General features: G+C 44.2%; 1 protein-coding gene across 1 annotated transcript; it reads right to left on the bottom strand.

Moving 5' to 3' along the window:
- Positions 1-1,571: 1,571 nt before the first annotated feature.
- Positions 1,572-12,002, bottom strand: Tmed2 (transmembrane p24 trafficking protein 2). Its single transcript, XM_020159411.2, has 4 exons — positions 11,714-12,002; positions 10,182-10,374; positions 7,059-7,166; positions 1,572-3,089 (listed from the first exon to the last, which is right to left on the bottom strand). Exons 1-4 carry the CDS (start codon positions 11,891-11,893, stop codon positions 2,965-2,967), a joined length of 606 nt encoding a protein of 201 aa, XP_020015000.1. The 5' UTR covers positions 11,894-12,002; the 3' UTR covers positions 1,572-2,964.
- Between the last annotated feature and the right edge of the window lie 2,505 nt (positions 12,003-14,507).

Below are 14,507 nucleotides of genomic sequence, written 5' to 3'. Positions count from 1 at the left end.
CACCGCCTGGCGGCCTCGGCGACTCTGGCGCCTTCCCACGCCGAGCAGGCGTTTCGGCGGGAGCGAGTCGGGCCGCTCCCTACTGTCTCCGCTGCAGGTGACAGCACAGCACCGCGTGCGGCTCGAAGACCGTGGGGCCACTGGTATGGCAGGCAAGTCCCGGGCCCGGAGCCTCGGGGACACATGCACTGTAGAGTTGACAGTGGGGACCCCAAAAGGGTACAGATGAACGCTGGCTTAACTTTGGAGGAAGTCCCGGCCAGCCCTGAACCAGAACGCTTCGTCCCTGCGCTCACCAGTCAGGCTCACAGTCGATCTGCAGCTTGTCAATGACCACCTGGCCACCATGTGCTGGGCTCTGGGGACAAATCTCCAGCTACTTGCACGGCTAGCTCCCTACTTCCCCCATAGTATTTACTGTCCTCACATCACATTTAGTAGGCTCGCCTCCCCACTGGAAGGATGGTTCACCATGGGGTCTTTTCTCTACGTTCTTTGGTCCAGTGACTATAAATGTTGCACACAAATGTCAAATATGTGGGAAGAGCCAGGCGCTGGTGGCTCACATCTGTAATCCTAGCTATCTGGGAGGCTGAGATCGAGAGGATTGAGGTTTTAGGCCAGCCCAGGGAAACAGTTGGGGAGACCCCATACCCAAAATAACCACAGCAAAATGGACTGGAGGAGTGGCTCAAGTGGTCAAGGGCCAGCTTTTCAAGTGTGAAGCCCTGAGTTCAAACCCCTGGGAGGAATAAATGGAAAGAGTACTCATGAAGACTCCTGTCACCTCAAACCAAAGACACAAAATCCAGTAACATCATTTTCATTGAAGCCATCACCACATCCTCAAAACAACTTTCACAACTGAGATAAAATGGAATTTCCTGCCTGGCACTGTGGACTCCCAGAACCACAGGCCTTTACATTCAGGAGGATCTCAAGATGGAAGGCAGCCTGGACTACACAGCAGGACCCTTTCTCAGAAAAATAAAAATGAAATGAAATCATAAAGGTATTTCCACAGAGCTTTGAGCAAAGGTGCAAGGAAGTTGTGTGAATGTGTTCACCTTTGGCCCTCTCCCACTCACTAGCTTCTGATTTGGAGACTTTTCCTAGCTTGCCTCCTTGTTTCTGAAATTTTACCCAAGGTAGTATCAGTTTTGAAGCATGAACAGGACAGACCATGTACAGCACTGAGCTGGAGGCCACTGTACAGTATTTAATAAAGGGCAATTTCTGTGCTCCCTAGCAGGCTTCGAGTGTGAGGAAAAGGAATGTTCTCTTCAAGCAGGATCATCTGTGATTCCACCTCTGCCTCTACCCAGGCCTTGAGCAATTCATTTATCAAACCTATTCCCCAAATGAGTGTGAAAATAATTCGATCTTTCCCCTACCCATCCCACTAAAATGGGGTGCCTGTCCACTACCCTAAAGTTTATAGGAAAAAAAAAAATCTAAAACATTTATAGCAGATGTAGTTACTCAGAATATATGAACATGTCTCATTCCTAATAAACAGTATTTAACAAATGGGAGATAATCACCATTAACATAAAACACAGAATACTGGCTGTTTTTAAAAAGAATTTATTTATTTACTGAACCTGGGGCATATTAGATACACAACCAATTTTAAATTTACAACTTTTAATTCAATTTTGAAGTGTTTTCTCACACACACACAAAAAATATTGGCATGCAACAGCTGTCCTAAGGTGAAACAGTCACCTTATCAATAAACTGTTGCAAATATTTTTACCCAAGGTTGAAAAATTGTCCTGAACATGAAAACCTGTAACAAATTTAAATTAATTATATAAAACTTGTTACTTGTAGTACTCCCCTTGAAAGACCAAAAAAAAAAAAAAAATGTGCAAGTAACTAATATACATGAGTCCCAACATAATCCTGGATCACTCCCACACCAAAAGCAGATGCCCTGTTTCATTTTAAACCCATCATCAGAGACCAAGAAAAAGTCTTTCCATTTTATATAAAACAAAATTCACATGTGCCAAAAAGAAAGACCCAGGAGAAAAAAAAACAAAACCATAGTGCTGACACTGCTGTCCAGTGCCCTGGTTAAAGCGGCTCAAAAGGCCACTGAGCAAAAATAAAATAGTGGCTGTGTATCACTGCATGAAAATCCAAGAGGCTTTCACCCTTTGGCATCAGAAATGCAGGGTTTTCCAACTGTGTGAATCACACTTCCTACACACCCAGTGGATGAAGGGGACGAGCCAGCGCAGGAAGGAGAGCTGGCGTTTGCTGAGACACCCAGAGAATTGGCTTTCACAGAGACTGGTTACAAGATTAGGCAGAAACCAAACAACGGTTATTAGCTGCGCATGTCATCAATTTCAGTGGAGGCGATTCAGTCCTAAGGTTCAACCTAAAAATTTAGGGGGAAACTCTTCTAATTAAAGAAAACACAGATAAAGTATAAAAGTACCCAACCTGGAAGCATAGCCCAAGTCAGGAGGCTCTGCCATGAGGCGGACAGAAAATGTTAAGATTCAGATGTTGTTCACCTGATGAGCCATCAAAAGGAATCTTCCATGACTGAACCACAGGTGAGGGAATCCCAAGAACACAGCCATTTTACTATAGTTCCGTCAGGCTCTGTGCTGACTTCCTAAACAAACTCTTTTATGAAAACCAAAGGAAAAGCAGACAAAAGAAAGATTACACTCCTATATCCCATGTCCGATGCTTGAGTTCTGTCTGGAAGGAGCTGCATAAGGGGGGGCAGCATTCAAGTAATAAATTTTATGTCAATCAAATACCAAATTTTCACTATAACCTGAAAAGAGCTTTTCTCCCCCCAATATCTATAATCACAAAGAAACATAAGCTGTGAATGTGCAGATCAAAAAATAAAATTGTAGAAACTAATGACATTATTATGACCAAGGTGTTTGGTAAACAAGTGAATCATGAGCTGGGAGCATCAGGAAAAGGCCTTTATACAACCCTCCGGACTTCGAAAAATCTCTTCAGGTAGTAGATCTGTCCCAATGTCATGGCAACAAGAACAAGAGCTTCAAAGAAGGACCAAAGGACCACTCTGCTGTTTGTGTTGTCGTTGACTGTTGAGGACAAACAAACAAATAAAATTTAACAACCCCAAAGAGACATAAGCATCATAATTCTCTCCTAGCCTCTACTCTCAAAGTAGTATTTTGGACACCATTCATAAGCTCTAAATACTTGTCTTTTGACTCCAAGCAACGGAACATACCCAGAAGCAGAGATTTTAAGCATTTATAAGGAGCCTTAAAGATTCACTGTGAGTCAGGTAGAGCACACCTGCAATCCCAGCTACCTGAGAAGTAGAAGCAGACAGAGGAATGAGAATCTCAAGTAATGTTATCAAAATTATTTCAAAAACAAAATAAAAAGGGAGCATGGCTCATATGATAGAGAGCTTGCCTGGCAAGTTTAAGAGCCTGAACTCAATCCCTAAGACCACAAAAAAAAAGAAAGAGAGAGAGAGAGAGACAGAACAGCCAAGTCACTGTGTTTACAGAGAAATGTGGAGGAAATGGAGAGTGGGTGAGTTCCCCCAGGTAGTAATTCTAGGGTTAAAACCCAATCTAACCTTCTTTCTCTGCACCACTGCAATATCCATATTGTAAGTGTTTTTGCTCAGAGACTTGACTTTAAAAAAATTAAGGGATTATTTCAAGTTACTGTCTTTCTCCTAAAGTGTTTATTCAAAAGTACTTACTGAGTACTATGTATGTGGTGTCTGCTCTAGGTGGGAGAGGCTTCTCAGTTACATGGACCACTACCGACAGTACCAGTCAAATGCAAAACAAACTTAGACTTCTTTCCAGCTAAGGGCCTAATTCCTAAAGTTTAAAGGCCATGTCTACACTCTGTATTCTACTCAGTTTGTCACACTTATGACTTTCTGATCCACTTTGTTACTTTTGTAAACTACTACTTTACTAGTTCCTGACTTTTCTGCAAAAGGGCAACGATTAAAATCAATTACAATTAACAATATAATATTACTTAGCTGAGTGACTGCCATGTTTTTAGATGCACAGCATTTATGAAATTCACTTATGAACTAGATTTGCAATAGCTATTAAATGTGTTGACAGATCACTTAGTAAGTGAAAAGCAATTAACATTTTTCTGAAAGGATAATTAGTTACTCAAAAATTATGTGGTTTTTTCCTCCAGAGTAAAAACAACACATACCCAATAATAACAAGGACTCTGAAACAATCAGAACCACTGAAATTTTAGAGCTAATCCATGACATGACATTTGGTTTTACTGAAAAACCAGTAAGCAATTTCTGTAAAACTATGAATGACTATCGTTTCAGGGTTGTGTCTGAAAGGGAAAATATAAAGGAACTATTAAAAGATGTGCCAGTGGCTCACACCTGCAATCCTAGCTGCTCAGGAGGCAGAGATCAGGAGGCTTATGGTTTGAAGTCAGACCAGCAAATAATTCATGAGACCCTATCTCGAAAAAAAAGCCATCACAAAAAAGGCTGATGAAGTAGCTCAGGCAGTTAAGCTAGGCACCTGCCTAGCAAACACGAGGCCCTGCGTTCACCCTTCTTGGGAGGCTGAGATTAGGAGGATAAAGGTTTGCGGCCAACCTGGAAAATAGTTCATGAGACCCCCCCTTCTCCAAAATAACCAGAACAAAATGGATTGGAAGTGTCACTCAAGTAGTAAAGTGCCTGCTTTGAAAGTCCAAAGCCCTGAGTTCAAACCCCATATCACTCAAAAAAATAAATAAATAAGTTTTGAATTTCAGAGCATTTTGGATTTCAGGTTTTTTGATTAAGAAGAATGCTCAACCTGTAAAGTCTATGCAAATATTCCAAAACCCGAAAAACTCTGAAATCCCAAGTATTTAGGATAAAGAACACTTTAACCTGTAATACTTTCAACATGAATACTCACTAATCCACTATCTGTAAACCAGCAGGAGTACCTCCACTCGAGTTAAGGGCAAGAAAGAAGGTTGAACTCTCTGCACCCTGCAGGCCCTTCGCTGGCCCTTGGGTTCCCTTCAGCATTGAAGCCACCTGCTCTAACTTGTTAAAACTGTTAAGGAGGACTGGAGGCATAGCTCAAGTGGTAGAATGCTGCCTAGCAGGTGCAAGATGTAAGTTCAAACCCCAGTACTGGGGGAAGAACTGCCAAACAATGAGTGCTCTTAAGCCCTCAGATTTTGTATTTTGTTCAGTGCCCTTCTCACCCCCAGAATAAGCTTGTTTCAGCCTGGGAGCAAGTTAACTAACAAATGGCTCCCTGGCCTTCCCAAAGGGTGAGGAGAGAGAGGAGAGTGGTGGCAAGAAGAAAAGGCAGTGAGAAAAAAGATGGCAGAGTACACAGACGAGCCTTGGTCCATCTCAGATCCCAATCCACCCCTAAATGGGGCAGAGGCTTCTCCAGTCTATTACAGTCACACATTATACTGCCAAGGAGAGGGAAAGTCTGTGCTCGGAGTCCTGAAGGCTCATTCCCATCAGTGGTGAGGGTACATGTGGGAGAGTGAGAAGATCAGAAACCCTGTCCAGAATAAATTCAGGCTGTCCTTTTCTCTACTCCCTACCCCAACCTCAGAATGGACTACTAATTTACATCACTTTGCACTTTCAGACAAGAGTGTGATCCCCCTGAGATGTATCCCCAAGAACTCCTTGGGATGAAAGACACTGAACGACAGGTGTGTGCCTGTCCTAAAATATGGCATTTATGGTCTGTGTGTCAACACAATACTTCTTAAATTCAAAGGCCTAATATTTAATGCTTTATCTTATACCCAACAAACTTTCATAACCTAAAACAAGACTCCAATCATAGCCAGGCATGGTGGTGCACAGCTGTAATCCAAGCTATATGGGAAGTGGAGACAACAGAATCACAAATTCAAGGCCAGCCCAGGCAAAAGGTTGCTTGAGACCCTATCTCAAAAATAAAAACAAAAGGGCTGAAGGTATGGCTCAAGTGGTAGAGTGCTTGCCTAGCATACACAAGGCTATGGGTTCAATTCCTAGTACTGTTTAAAAAAAAAAAAAACAAGGCAGGCGCCCATGGCTCACACCTATAATCCTAGCTACTCAGGAGGCAGAGATCAAGAGGATTGAGATTCAAAGGCAGTCGGGGCAAATATTTCGCAAGACTCTATCATCTCAAAAAATCCCTTGACAGAAAAAGGCTCAAAGTATAGGCCATGAGTTCAAACTCCAATATCGCAAAAAAAAACCCACAATACCCAACAACAAAAAAATCCCTCAAATCATCACTGTTTCCACAGAAAAATACGTCTCGAGTTCCTAATTTACAAATTTAAGAACCCAAACTGATATCTGGTGACTTGCCTATATTTATGTTTTTGCATTTTCTAACTAGACTAGTAAGCCTTTCATTTAGAAAAAAAGTTAAATCTCAGCCTATGATATTAATCACACTAGCACAGAAGTTTTAGGTATATGACTGAACAGCAAAGCAATGTAATACCAACTTACAGTGTTTTTTCCTCCTATGTTAAGAAAACTATTGACAAGTGCTGGTGGCTCACGCCTGACGTCCTAGCTACTCCAGAGGCAGAGATCAGGAGGATCAGCATAGCACAGCAGAAAGTGAGACCCTATCTCAAAAACACCCAACACAAAAAAGGACTGGGGGAGTGGCTCAAGTGGAAGAGCATCTACATGAGCACATGAAGCCCTAAATTCAAACCCCTATAACACACACACACACACACACACACACACACACACACACACAATCAACTTATTCCTTAGCTGATCATAAATTTTTTTTAAAATGTTTACAAATTTAAAAACCACTGTTAAAGCTTATGGTGAATCTTGGGATATCTTCTGGTACAGAATGAATGTTTAATACAAAAGTTCTACTAACATGTATTACTCAAAAACATCTTTGTGTAGGTGCTTTTTTAAAGTCAAAGCTTTAACCTGGTATGTTTGTAATTTTCTGAATGAGGAAAATGAGCAAGCTGCCAGGTAACAAACATTCCCCATGAGACACCATTACAAAGTTACAGTGCTAACTTACTGGCTCTGTGTATCCTCTCCCGGACTTCCATGTACTCCTGTTCATGCTTTACAGCTGTCATCGCCACTGCCAGTTCATTAATCATTTCTTCTAGCTTGTTCTGGTGAGCTACAGAAGGATTTGGAAACACATTAGCACACATTTGGCTATCTCTTTTGAAACATACTTACTAAATAATAAAATGTTCCTGAGAAGGCACACAAAAGAAGCTATTTTTTACAAATCAGCCGGACCAGGCACTGGTGGCTCACACCTGTAATCCTAACTACTCAGGAGGCAGAGATCAAGAGGATCGAAGTTCAAAGCCAGTCCAGGCAAATAGTTCAAGAGACCCTATATCAGAAATACTTCACACACAAAAAAAAGGGCTGATGGGAGTGGCTCAAGGTGCAGGCCCTCAGTACAAACCCCAGTACAGAAAAAAATAAAAACAAAAAAACCTAACTCTAATGTTAATTTAGGAACACCAAAACAGACTTTTAAACTCTGAAGTCTTAGCAGACAGACACATGAAGACATTCTTGGGAAAATCCAAAGCAACTCAACCTTCTTCAGTGACAAAGTAATGATCCCACTGCAAGTGGGAAGAGCAGGCACCGTAAGTAGAGAGACAGGCTCTCAGCTGCACAGGTTTTCAACCAAGTATCCTCTTTAACAAGTATAAATCCATGGTGCAGCTCTAAGAACGTGCTCCAGGGTAGTACTGTACTGTAGTAGTACTGTACTGTAACAAACAGGCAGGAAAGAAATAACACAAGGAAAATTTTCCAGGTGAAGGAGAGAATCGCTTCATTCCCTACTCAAGACTGGACCTCATCTGGAATGCCAGTTTAGCACAGATAATCCTAAATTGCTCAAGACAAGTTGTAGGTCCCTACCATTTAAGACAGCTGCACTGGAGCCACGAACAGTCCCTCAGCAGCTCCCCTGTGGAGGCCCCATGCACTTGATGGAACCTTTAGAGCAAGGTTCTCAAGAGTGGCACTGCTGACATTTCAGCCAAATGTCCCAGTTTCAGTAAGGCACTGCCCTGTCCGCCCCCTCCTGCCCCCTGCCCCTGGATGCCAGTGACCCAAGCCCACATCCAGCTAATCCTGAGAACAGCGTCCCAGATGCTGCCAAGTGTCCCAAGGGGCAAAGGTCATCCCCCTTGAGAATCACTGCTTTAGAGGAAGGCTCAACTTAACAGTGCCATCCACTGACACAAACAAAAGCAAGAACTGTAGGATTGGGGGTGTAGCTCAAGTAGTACACCATGTGCCTAGCAAGTGCAAGGACCTGAGTTGAAACCCCAGCGCCACAGACAGAAAAGAGGAACTTTCACTGTTATGTGAAGAGTTACTTAAGAAGTTCCATATCCACTCTCCACCCAGAGTCTTCTCACAGTTTAAATAAGGCCAATTCTCAGAAAATAAACATGAAGCCCTTCAGACCTTCTAATTCTGCTTAAATTAGCCATGCCAGCCCTGTGAATGGCCCTGAGAAATGAGCAGAGAACACCAGATGCGATCCTCTGGTTTAGCAGACTTCAAACCTGACAGGGTCCTTCGCCGCCTGTGTGTTGAGCGCCTGATGCCTGCGCTAGCATGTGTGCACTGTGGCATGTGGTAGCTAACCGCCAGCTTCCAAAAGCCTAACTGTGGCCAAAACCAAAAACCAGCTCTGCTGCCCAGGCACCACAAGGTGAGCAGCTCTGCCCTTCCACACACACCCCTGCCATAATGTTCCGTCTCACCGCAGCCCAGAAACACAGAGCCAAGGGACCACAGACTGAAGCCTCTGAAACCATGAGACAAATGAGAACTCCCAGCAGGTAAGCCCAGCAGCCACAGTAATAAACAATCTACCTGAACATATGGCCCAAACAACTTTGTCTCTGACTCCTGACCTGCATTTCATACCCAACCAAACTTCAAATTAGAAACTTTAATATAAACAAGCCCATGAGATATGTTCTACAAGCCAGGCACCAGTGCCTCACTCCTATAATCCTAACTACTAGAGAGACAGAGATCAGGAGGATAAAGGTTTGAATCCAGCCTAGGCAAGAAAAAGGGAGACCCTACCTCAAAAATACCCAAAACAAAAAATGGGCTGGTGGAGTGGCTCAAGTAGTAGAGCATCGAGGCCCTAAATTCAAACCCTAGTTCTGCCAAATGCAACAAAAAAAAGATACTTTATACAAAGTAAAAAGCAGTTTGCAATTTGCTATGTTTAAGACTTTTAGTCCAGTTACACTTGAATCTTTCTACCTTTTAGCATTCTTTTAAAAGGAACAAAGATATACTAATGTCACTGTTATCACTATTGTTTATTAAAAATAACCTAATCCAAGCCAGGTGCCAGTGGTTCACGTCTGTAATCCTACCTACTCAGAAGGCAGAGACCAAGAGTTCATGGTTCAAAGTCAGCCCAGGCAAATAGTTTGAGAGCCCCTATCTCAAAAAACCATTATAAAAATGGGCTGGCGGAGAGGCTCAAGGTGAAGGCCCTGAGTTCAAGCCCTAGTACTGCAAAAAAAAAAAAAAAAAAGAAAAAAACCTAATCCATATCTCATCTCCTGTCAACCAAATAAAAAACCACCAAAAAGTAATCATCTAATTAGTTGTAGGTTTTTTAAAGAGAAAAAAACACTCTCATGCGAACAAACTGAGGTTAGAGAGAAGAAAAGCAGAAATTAGACATTAGCAAACAACAAGATGCAAAGATAGGATGCCATCAAAAAAGCAATCCACATACCATCCCACGTGTCTCCACCACCTAAAGAAAAGTGTAAGATATAAGGAAAAAACAACAAAAAGTTCAGCTAAACTAGTTGTCTATGAAGGCACAAATAAAGGTATACCCACCAGGATTAGCAAATTAACAGTACAATCTGAGACATGTGGAACCTGAAGGCTACAAGAGCACAAAAATTCCCAGAACCATAAAGGCTGAAAAAAGTAAGTCTTAACTTCTAGAAACTTTTTTGGTTAATTAGAAGACTTGTATGAGTAAAAAGTATATTTCACAAGAAGTTTTTGCTTTGAAGAACCGTGACTGATTCCAGAATGAGAAATAAAAAATAAGTATTCAGATGGATAAAGTGTACAGAACTATAATGTGTTCATGGAAGTGACTCACCTTCTGTTTCCATATCCTGGCCTTTTGGAGCCTCACCAATATCGATGGTGAACATCACGATCTTTGGAGTCATGGTAGACATCCTGTTACTAAAACAAAATTTATATATTCCATCCATGTGAGCAGCAAACGTGTATTTCCCACTGGATTCTCGGTCTCCTTTATAAATTCCTTTATTATCAGGTCCTGTAATCTGGAGGCAGAAAAGAAATACATAAAATTCACCAAACATTTAAAATCATAAACTTAGTAAGTAATGCCTACTGGCAGCAGAAAATTCAGTCATACGTACTGAGCTCCACTTCAAAAGTGACAGTGAACACTGTGGGCTCTACCTCTCCCACTCCATAAACCAAAGGTGGATGAGCCAGTTCTCTAAAGCACCTTTCAGCATGACTACATTTGTCTTACTTGTCACTTGAAACTTATACCCTTCAGAAATAGTAAACACACCTTACACAGTGTCCCCAACTGGCCTAACACCATCAACAAACATGCCAACATGTGGCTGCTATCAAAACCCAAGATGAAAGAAATCTCTTTAAAATGAATAATTTTTATAAAATCACATTTCAAGGCTTTTGTGATTCCTGCCAAACAATGAAGGAATGTACTTTATCTGATGTAGACAGGCTGGAAATTAGGAGATAAACGTTCTCAACCCTACAAGGCGGCTGTTAGGTCATGGTCAAACAGTTCCTCCTTTAAAGCCCTTGGTCACCTGTAACAACTTGGGGAGAGCTGCTCTCCAAAGTCTTAACTAAGTCAAACAACTTCTCCTTACTTTTGGATTTCACTTGGATTGCGTAATTTGTGCCAGGCTCTGCCACTGTTAACTGTCAAATGGAAAAACCCTTAGAGCCAATTAGTCATGCAGCAAATTAAAATACTAATCAAATTTAACTTCCTTTAAAAAAAAAAAGGCGGCAATCATGTTACTTTTTTTGTTGTCAAAAAAAGATTTTGGGTGGAGTTTCAGTTATGATTTCTTCAAATAATCTTGTTTTCTAGCTACTTCACTGCGCTCACACTCTACGTCCCCAGGGCAAAGCGATGCGCGCGCGGGACCTGGCGTCCGGCCACTCGCGTCCCAGCGGCGGTGACCGGGACACTCGGGTTGCTCCTCAGGCAGAGAAAGCAAAACCCAAGTCCTGCCTGGCTTTCCGTTTAACTTTTTCAGGTTTCCCCGCCACGTTCAACGCGAATCGGTGAAGACGACCGGACGCAGCCGCCATCCGTCCCATGGAGCCCGCTGACCGCCCTGAGCCGCGCCATCGGGGCCGGGAGGGTCCACGCGGCGCCGGGTCCCCGGAGCTCGGCCGGACCCCTCCACCAGCCAACACCTCGAAGCCACTAGGGAGCGGCTCGCGAATGGGGGGTGAAGGGGGCGGACGGGGGGCGCGAGGAGTGGACGGGGGTCCCGGACCCCTCCCAGGACACAGACGGCGGGCCACCAAGCCCGCTCCCCGCGCGCCACCAACCCCCGGACGGCCGCGCGACCCCCGCCTAGACGGCGGGCAGCGAGCCCGCACCTCCACGTCGATGTCCAGGAAGCCGCCCTCCGCCACCTCGAAGATGAGGCCCATCTTGGTGCCCGAGGTGACCCGCTCGAAGAAGCACTCCTCGGCATGCGCGTCGATGCTGACGAAGTAGCCCGAGGCCGTGGCCAAGAGAGCGGCCAGCAACACCAGCAGCTCAGCAAGCGTCACCATGGTGGGACAGGGGCCGAAGCCAGGACCCGGACTGCGGCCTCCAGAGCCGCCGCCACTACCGCCGCCACCACCACCACCGCTGCCTGCTCAGCCGCCGCCGCCTCGACTCCGCCCCTTCCGGCTGCGCCACCCGAGGGGGCTGATGCGGGCGCCACCGATTGGCTGGCGCCGGCGGCTGCCACGTAAAGGACGCACGGCGGCCGCCGAGGGACAAGTGCATACACGCGGCTCGAGCCCGGACGGCGGCCGCCGGGAGCCAAAAGTCTTTCGTCCCCAACTCTTTCGCGTTCTAATTAAAGTTTTATATGGGATTCTCTCGGAAAGCTGTAGTGTGGAGGAGCTTCACCCGTCCGGTGCAAGTGCCATTTTAGGATCGTCCAGGAAGATAGCGAAAGATTTGTGGCAGAGACAGGAGTGGATGGAATGGGAGGTGGGGGCCGAAGCCAAGAGGTTTGAGGGGTGTGTGTTTTGTTCCCCCCCCCACCCACAATATCATTCCAACTTATCTGGGGATGGAGAGAGGAGGTGGAGGCCCGTAAAGACCCGAAATCCCCCACCCCGGAAACCACCTGGGGTGCTGAAAATGGTTGAACGATGGGACGGTTTTTTTTTTTTTTTTTTTTTTTGCTGGTGGAACTGGGGTTTGAACTCAGAGCTTATGCACTTGCCAGACTGATGCTTACTAACCCACAGCTTCAACCTATGTATTTGACTAAGACCAATTCACCATATTTTACCATATGTACGCAATACTTTGATTGCAAAAAAAAAAACAAAAAACTGACCTTGTTCACACTGCCCCAGATGCGAATTCTCCCAGTTTCTCCCAAGTCTTGCTGCCTCTCCAATCTCCTTAGCTTTTGCCAGCCACCACGATTGTGTTTTCTGAGCTTTGCCTACTGACATTCTCATTTATCCCTCAAAAATCAAGTCAAACGTCACCTCGTGTCTTCTCTGAACAATTCCTGGATGTCCTTCTTCCCGGTCCTAGCCCCTTCTTCAGGGCCGCAACTCAGACTCCTTGGTACTGAATTTTGGTTGCTCCCTAGTCGGTCTGCGGTGGGGCTCAGGGTCCTCTCTCAGGGACTTCAGGGTCCCATCGCTCAGATCATTGAACTGCCCTGGGGGTCAGGAGCCTGCGTCATGCAAGGGCAAAGAATCATGTTCCATCACCTCCCTGAGCCTCAGTTTCCTTGTCTATAAACAAGGATGACCCCCTGCTTTGCAAAAGTAAGGGACAATTTTTCAGAGACCAGCAGGCAATAGGGGGCGGCAGTGGCCCAGGATCCAGGCTCCCACTTCAGTGAGGAAGGCTTCCTGCCATGACACTCTTTGATTGGACTCAAGCAGTGGTCCCAGATGACCCAGCCTCTAGTCTGGCATATGTCCTGATATCCTTGGCAGGTCACTTCAACAGAAAAGTGCCAAGAACTATTTTGTTTTTAATCTAGAAATCCAATGTTAATTTTCAATTTTGAACTGATTAAACAGTATTCTAAGCCGGGCACTTGTGGCATCCTAGTAACTCAGGAGGCAGAGATCAGGAGGATCGTGGTTCGAAGCCAGCCCAGGCAAATAGTTTGCAAGACCCTATCTCGAAAAAACCCATCACAAAAAAGGGTTGGTGCAGTGGTTCAAGGTGTAGGCCCTGAGTTCAAATACAAATACAGCAATATATATATATATATATATATATAGAGAGAGAGAGAGAGAGAGAGAGAGAGAGAGAGAGAGAGAGAGTATTATTACTCCACGTATCAGGGATTTAAAATGTGGACACTTAGTTTATTGCCCAGGTAATAGGGAGTGGGAAGCATCGCAGCAAACTTGAGCATGGATGTCGAGGATGACACATTAAAATTCCAGTTTTTGAAAACACAAGGATGACCAAAGATGTAGCCAAAAGTCATCTGTTACATGTCATATGTTATAAAAGTAATTGTCCATGTTATTGCAAGTTGAAAAAGAGACAACAGTAACTAATTGAGTACTGTAAAATAGTCATTATTAGGGTTTAGAACATGGCTCAAGTGGTAGAGCGCCTGCCTAGCAAGCATGTGGCCCTGAGTTCAAACCCCAGTATTGCCAGAAATAAAAGTAAAAATGAAATAATTACTGTCAACCACATGATATATTTCTTTTAACAGTATTAATTTTGTCTTGCTTTAACATTACTGAAGCCATAATTACTCATGAGATGTGTTTCAGCATTACTATTTCATGCCAGCACTGGTGGCTCATGCCTATAATCCTAGCTACTCAGGAGGCAGAGATCAGGAGGATCACGGTTTGAAGCCAGCCTGGGCAAATAGTTCACAAGATCCTATCTTGAAAAAAAAAAAAATCAGAAAAAAAGGCCTGGTTGAGTGGCTCAAGGTAAAGGCCCTGAGTTCAAACCCCATTACTGCAAAAAAAAAAATCCATTTCATGATCTGAAGTCACATTAATCCAAAGAATCACAGACCATTGGGATTTGACCGGTCGCCCACAGTAAACGGGCACTTTACTTTTTCCATTAGAGATGGGGTCTTGCAATATTGCCCAGGCTGGCCTCAAACTCCCAGGCTCAAGCAATCCTCCTGCCTCAGCCTCCCAAGTGTCTGGGACCACTGGT

This window comes from Castor canadensis, chromosome 18 (assembly GCF_047511655.1).
Source record: "Castor canadensis chromosome 18, mCasCan1.hap1v2, whole genome shotgun sequence".
Taxonomy (NCBI): domain Eukaryota; kingdom Metazoa; phylum Chordata; class Mammalia; order Rodentia; family Castoridae; genus Castor; species Castor canadensis.
Note: the sequence above shows the minus strand (reverse complement) of the source record. Positions and strands in the feature narration are given on the sequence as shown.